Genomic DNA, 6,962 nt, shown 5'->3' with positions numbered 1-6,962 from the left:
ACAGTGCATTTTTTTAAACACAGAGCCAAAGGCAGCAAACCATTGAACTAAATAGGGAGATGCTCTTAATGCAACAAGTATTCTCCACGCTACCAAACCTCAATAAAGTCAGAGGGACAATACATTTCCTTTGCCCTCAATAGAAAGAATGCATGCATGTAAGTTTGAGAAAAGCTGAGGAACCCACTTCTAACTTCTCTCACAAAAGCAATCAAACTGCCTGCTCTTTGTCAAGAATGACTACATATAAATCTCCTACAATCTAAGTGAGTACTATTATTATTTTAATATTTATGTGTGTGCCAAAAGTATACACAGCCTAAGGACCTTTACAATCAAACGTATAAATAAAAGAAGAGGGGAAACTTCAGATGAAACCCAGAGCTGGAAATGGGAATTTGAGGTGGAATGCTTCAGTCAGCACGTGCACTGTCTCTGTATTTGAGAATGTAAAAGGAAAGATGGTTATAGAGAGAAGGACAAAGAAGAGTATAAGAAAGAGAAAGGAGACAGTGAGTGACCACTTAGAGAGTGAAGTGCTGTCTCTTCCCCTGGGCTCCATCACTTTAGCTAATACACAACAGAAACTCCTTCCCAAGGAGACCCAGAGTAAAGAGAATACAGCAGAGGAGGTTAGTTTCAGGTGGTGGTTGAGAGTGTGGTCTCTCAGATAAGACTGGGTTCAAATTCTGGCTCTCACAGGTGTGTGATTCAGATCAAGGTCCTTCATCACCTCTGTAAGCCTCAGTTTCCTCATCTGTAAGGCAGGTGAACAATAGTAACAATAGCATAGTACTTAGAAGTCGTAGGGTTACAGAAAGATTCAATGAAATAATAAAGAAAGCACAGTGCCCAAAATAGAAAAAAAATCTAAATAAATCTTATTTATACTGATTTTTAATAAATATATTTGTCTTCACCTTGAAGAAGGAAGAAAGTGGTTGAATGGTGCGGTGAGGGACTTCCTGGCTGGTGTCCTAAAGGCCTTGGTTTTGGCGTCACCACCAAGTAATTCATCTTATCACTCTGGAGCCAATGTCTTCATAGAAAACAAAAATGTTGGATTAAACTACCCTAAATCTCCCTTATAGCCTCAAAAGAATTCCATGAGAATTATTTGAGATTAAAATCAATAAATTCCACAAACGTATGGACACCAAGGGGGGAAAGCGGCGGGAGATGGGGGTTATGGTGTGATGAATTGGAAGATTGGGGGGAAAAAAAGGAAAAAAAATTAGAAAAAAAGTGTAGGTTAATAATTTTTCACTATTTCTTTTTCTAATATAAGAACTTAAGGCTTTCAATGTGCCTCAACAGATTGTTTTAGCTGCTTTCTGCAAGCACCTTTTTGTATCCCAAAAGTTTTACTATGTGGTATTTACATTGTTATTTATTTCAATATACTTTCTAAATTTGCTGTAAAATAGAAAAAAAATCAATAAGTTCCTATCTAACTCACGTTTCTTGCTGAAATGCCGAGCACCACATGGGCTCTCTTGCTCTCTGTAATCTGGACTCAGTGTTACCACAAATCAAATCATGTCTCCTGAGACACCAATGACAAATTTAGACTAGAGTGTGGGTGTTTATCCTGTTCCCCAAAAAGAGCTACAAGAAGGGGCCAATCTCTTTCTTCCTGTACTTCAACAGCAGTCACATGAAGCCCAGGCTCTCTTTGTTCTGAAAGCCACTTGGTATTGGTATTTTTCCAGGGATGAGGTGGTAACCATTACCTTCATCCTCTGGGGTGGGAAAAAATACCCAAGGCCTAGAATTATGGAAATAGATCAGTTTTACTTTGTGACGTTTCCCCAAATCTGATATCACTGAAATAAAAAATACAATTCTTACTCTGAACAATAATAATGAGGTTGAAACTATATGAGTAATTACAGTCAAAGGAAACGCATCTTTTCTAAGATAATATCTAACAGTGGGTGATTTCTGAAGCCAGGGTTGTGGTTCTGAGTGGCATACATGCAATTTTGAAATACCTCTTTGCTCCTATGTCTCATAACCATCAATGCAATACTCTTGCTCATTTGATAAGAGGCTAGATATTGTTTCATTTCCTTAGTGTTTCACAAGCATTTTGAAATCCTGTAACAAAGGGAGATATGAAACGGATGTATGAGATTTATCTGTAATCCACTTGTGTTTAATCATAATACTTCTTATAGAAATCCCCCTTGTATAAGATCATATGTGATATACTTATACAGCAACATACAGTAGCCACAATAAATGATGTGAGTGATTACTTAAGCTGTAGGTATTAATGTTGTCCTCTTCTGCCTTTCCTCTGGCTATCTGAGTCCCTTTTAAGCCTAGCTCATTTCTATGTACTCCACATCCCTTTGGTTGAATGCACTGCTTCTCTCACGTAGAAATTAAATTAAATTCCCTAACATCTAGAGACAGTACAGAAACCAAGAGAAAACCAATTCTGTAGGTCTCTGTTGTGTTTATAATAATAGATGTTGATTTTTCTTCAGTTTCAGTTACTGAAGAGCAGTTCCAATTTTTGAGATATAGTACAGAAAATAAAAAATAGTTCTGTCATATCGTACTTTATCATAGTGACAAGCAGATTGGATGGCATGATACTGGTAAAAGAACATGGGTATAAACCAGAAATCTGGGCTTCCATCCTGAGTCCGACATTTCTTATGTGTGTCTGAGACCCAGCCAGCCCATCTGTAAAGTGAGAGACAGGATACTCCCCCCATAAGACCATTATAAGGATGACATAAAGTAATTTAGATCAATGAAAGAGCACTATGCAAATATTAGCTGTGATTCTGTAATTTAATCAATGCTACCTCAAATCCTTTGTGAAAAGAGGTGGAATGATTAAATGGATGGAGATAGAGAGATAGATACATCTATACATCCATACATCCATGCAGCCATATGTAGATACAGAGATACATAGATATATAGAAAGAATGATGGATGGACGGATGGATGGATGGATGGATGGATGGATAGGTAGGTAGGTAGGTAGATAGATAGATAGGCAGATAGGCAGATAGATAGGCAGATAGATAGGATAGGGTCTGAGAAACAGAACTTATAATAAATAATAATTCCCAATACATGTATGACATTTTATCATTACAAACTACACTTTTAAAAGTTGTGGAGTCTCTGCACACAGCTCTGTACCAGGGCATCCCACCAGCTAAGAGGATGTGTGGGGAACATAGATTACATTCCACTCACAAAGGGCACATCCTGGGACAAAACTGTGTCTGCCTGGATGTGGGAACACGTTTTTCTCATTTTCACAAAGCCCTCCTATGGACTAGCAGTGAGCCTGGTGAGAATTATTGCATTAAACCCTCAAACAGTTCTGAGAGATATTATGGCCCTACTCTTACAAATTAGAAAACTGAGACTCAACTGAAACGAATTGTCCAAGGAATTAAAGCATGAATCAAGGTCTTCTGACCCCAAGCCAATGCTCTGTTTAGTACACAATGGAAACCTACAAGCAAACCAAGTAAGTGTTAAGCAGACTGATACAAAGCTGGACAAAACATGACAAAAACTCAACCACAAGTTAACTTTTCACTCTACTCATCTCCACCAACAGATCCTGAATCCACAAAAGAGGGATATTCATGTCAAGACCCTAGAACACAAATCTACAACAGATACAACCTCCACCACATACAACACAACATACAATCCTTTCCATCAGAATGCTTTTAATATTAAGTAGAAGAAACAGACAGACAGCTAAATAAACACAATGCACTATTAATAGGAGATAGAAATGCAATGTGTTTTCCAGTGTATCTCTCTAAACGATGGGTGGGGTTCAGATAAATGCTCTCTAGATGGGATGGGGTGGGTCTGCAGACCTGATGGGATTGAAAGTCGGGAGGGTGGCCTGGAGGTGTGTGATTAAGAGCTCTTTGTGGTGTAACTGTCAGGGCATACTGGCTGACCTGGTCACCCGAGGGTGAGGAATCAGGCACAGCATCTGCAGCCTGCAGGTGGGGATGAGCAGAAAAGACCCAAGGGGTACAAGCTGAAAGTTGAACAGAGCAGATCAAAGCATGTAAACTGGAGAAATGGATATCAATGACCCACTGATGGAGGCAAATGATCAGGGATCCGGGAAGAATGAGAACAAGGAACGACATGTGAGTAAGAGGGAAGTCTGAACAACTGGCAGAAATGGGGGTGTTCCGTGCACTCTTAAATATATTCTTACTGTGCATGAACAATGAACAATAAGAAGTTTCATTGAAAGGTTCAAGTTCAGAAGGGACAAGAGGACCTGAGCCTTGGAGCTCTGGAAGGCCAAACAGTGAACAAACCAATTATTTATATGGACAAATCTTCAGCTTGTGGCTATGTAAGAGTCCAGTAGCCCTGGGTAGGATGAGGTCTTCAAAAACTATGGTAAATAGAGCTAGTAAGTAGAAAAATTATAGAAACATAGGGGACTTCCTTGGTGGTCCAGTGGTTAAGACTCTGCACTCCCAATTCAGGGGGACCAGGTTCGATCCTTGGTCAGGCAACTAGATTCCACACGCCGCAACTAAAGATTCCACACGCAGCAACAAAGATCCCGAGTGCTGCAACTAAGACGCGACACAGCTGAATAGATAAATTAAAAAAAAATTTTTTTTTAATTACAGAAACATAAAGGGGAAAATCTAGGACACAGTAGAGTGGCATTCATTCACTCATTTATTCACTCAGCAAAATTCACTGGTGCCCATTACTAATATGTAGCAGTAATAGTAGAAGTAGCAGTGGTAGCAGCAACAGCTGACACATCACTTCTCCTATGCCACACATTGCTCTAGGGACTTTTAAATCGTTTAACCCTTGTGAGTATTCCTATTTTTATAGAGGAGGAAACTGAAGCACAGGGAGGTTAAATAGTTTGCCTGAAGTTATTCCACCAGTGAGGGGCAGCAGCAGGATTTAGACCCAGGCTCTCTGGACCCCGAGTCCATGCTCACATTCTTAACAATGATAACAGCATGCTGGGTACATTCTGGCTCTCTGCCAGCTTCCACAGCTGTAGTAAGACCTGCCTCCTTTTCCTAAAGGAATTTGCCATCCAGTGGAAGTTCTGGTAGAGCAGTAAATAGCACCATGGAGGCAAAGGTCCTATGTAAAGCTTCAGTCAGTCACAATTTGCCTGGGTAGACCCAGATTTTCTCGCCCTCCTTTGGGTCCCATCCATGGAAAGCTTGCCAATCATGGGAGCTTAACCATGGCATTAATCAGAGGGACGAGAGAGAATCAAACCTCCCAAACACACAGGGAGATCAGCTCGGTGATTTGTGACCACCTAGAGGGGTGGGATAGGGAGGGTGGGAGGGAGGGAGACACAAGAGGGAAGAGATATGGGAACATATGTATATGTATAACTGATTCACTTTGTTATAAAGCAGAAACTAACACACCGTTGTAAAGCAATTATACTCCAATAAAGATGTAAAAGAAAAAAAAAAAAAACCTCCCAAACACTCCTCTACCTTTCGAATAATAGATTTGAATTATGCACATTTGGTTTGAGCACTTAGCAGGTATCTGGAATCTATTTCTGGTTTACCTGAATCCTTCATCAAAAAAAGAGTCTAAAATATCCTATAGTTTGCCATTAAATAAATATAAGCCTCTACCAGGAAACTGTTTTATGTAAGATGTTCTCTATGAAAGTTAAATGGTCTTTAAGAAGAAACGCTCAATATTTGTCTGTACTCAAGATTATTTATGAGCACATTGTAAGTATAGTGCTAAGAAAAGTGACACATGTGTTTCCGAAAATGTGCAGGAAAGTTCAAAGGCATTCAAACTGCTTTGTTTCCAAAGCCCACTGATAGGCACTGTGGCTTCCGACTGCAGCATTTACAGAGCCCTTGACAAAACAGCTCTTGACCCCATGTGTGTCTGGCACACTGATGCTATAAAAGATTGTTGCTGAAGGTTTTTTGGTTTTGTTGTTGCTGTTGTTGTTGTTGTTTTCCGGCTGAGTTTTATGGTTTTATTAACACAAACAAAATGTGCACACGAGCTGCCTATTCATTTCGTTGCTGTGCAGCCTGGCATTGGGACCAGTGACTCCCATGGCCTGCTGGGCTACCTTTCCACAATGACTTTGCAGTTCTCGGAGGAGACATTGCGAGCAATCTCAGCACAGTAAGATTTGTCGCACATCAGCAGCACTTCAGGCCCCTTGACCTTGCGGACCAGGAACCTGCGGAAGCCGCTGGGCAGCATGTGCTTTGTTTTCTTGTTGCTCCGGTAACCCATGTCGGGCATCAAGATCTGGCCCTTGAATCTCCTATGCACCCTGCTGTCAATGGCTCTGGGTTTCCACCAGTTCTGCTTACTTTTGGCATATGGGTCTGACTGGTGCCGGATGAACTTCTTGGCCCTTTTTTTTTTTTGGATGATCTTGGGCTTCAAGAGAGGTCTGAGGGCGGCCATGATGCCGAGTAGGAGATGGCTGCCACCTCCTGAGGCAGCACCGAGGAAGAGCGCTGCTGAAGTTTCTCTATTCTCTTTAAATAAACTGTCGCAGTTACTTATTGCTGCATAACAAATCGCCCTAAAATACAGGGGCTTAAAGCAACAAACAAAACTTATTTTTGCTCATGAATCTGCAACCCCGGCAGTGCTCAGCAGGGACGGCTCCTCTCCGCCCCGCGCAGCTCCATCTGATTGGATACGCCTCTTTATCTCCAACACAGGGTCGCTACAGTATGGCAGCTTCAATGTGGCCAGACTTTTCACAGGTGGACTCGGGGCTTCTCAGGCATCTGTCCCAGGAGACAGAGCCGGGGGGAAGCTGTGTTGCCCTTCACGGATGGCCTTGCTTCAGAAGTCATGTAGCCTTACCTCTGCCATGTTCTGTTAATCAAGGGCGGCCATCCCAAGGCCAGCCCAGGTTGAAGGGGAGGGGAAAATAGACTCCAGCTCTTGCGTGC

The 6,962-nt window shown here is 41.5% G+C and overlaps 1 protein-coding gene across 1 annotated transcript; it reads right to left on the bottom strand.

Moving 5' to 3' along the window:
- Positions 1 to 6,111: 6,111 nt before the first annotated feature.
- Positions 6,112 to 6,462, bottom strand: LOC307049326 (large ribosomal subunit protein eL32-like; the record flags this gene model as incomplete). Its single annotated transcript, XM_079698810.1, has 1 exon — positions 6,112 to 6,462. One exon carries the CDS (start codon positions 6,460 to 6,462, stop codon positions 6,112 to 6,114), a length of 351 nt encoding a protein of 116 aa, XP_079554936.1.
- Positions 6,463 to 6,962: the final 500 nt, after the last annotated feature.

This window comes from Hyperoodon ampullatus (assembly GCF_949752795.1).
Source record: "Hyperoodon ampullatus genome assembly, chromosome: 1".
Taxonomy (NCBI): Eukaryota; Metazoa; Chordata; class Mammalia; order Artiodactyla; family Ziphiidae; genus Hyperoodon; species Hyperoodon ampullatus.
The sequence above is the reverse complement of the archived record's forward strand: the minus strand, read 5'-3'. Positions and strand labels throughout refer to the sequence as shown.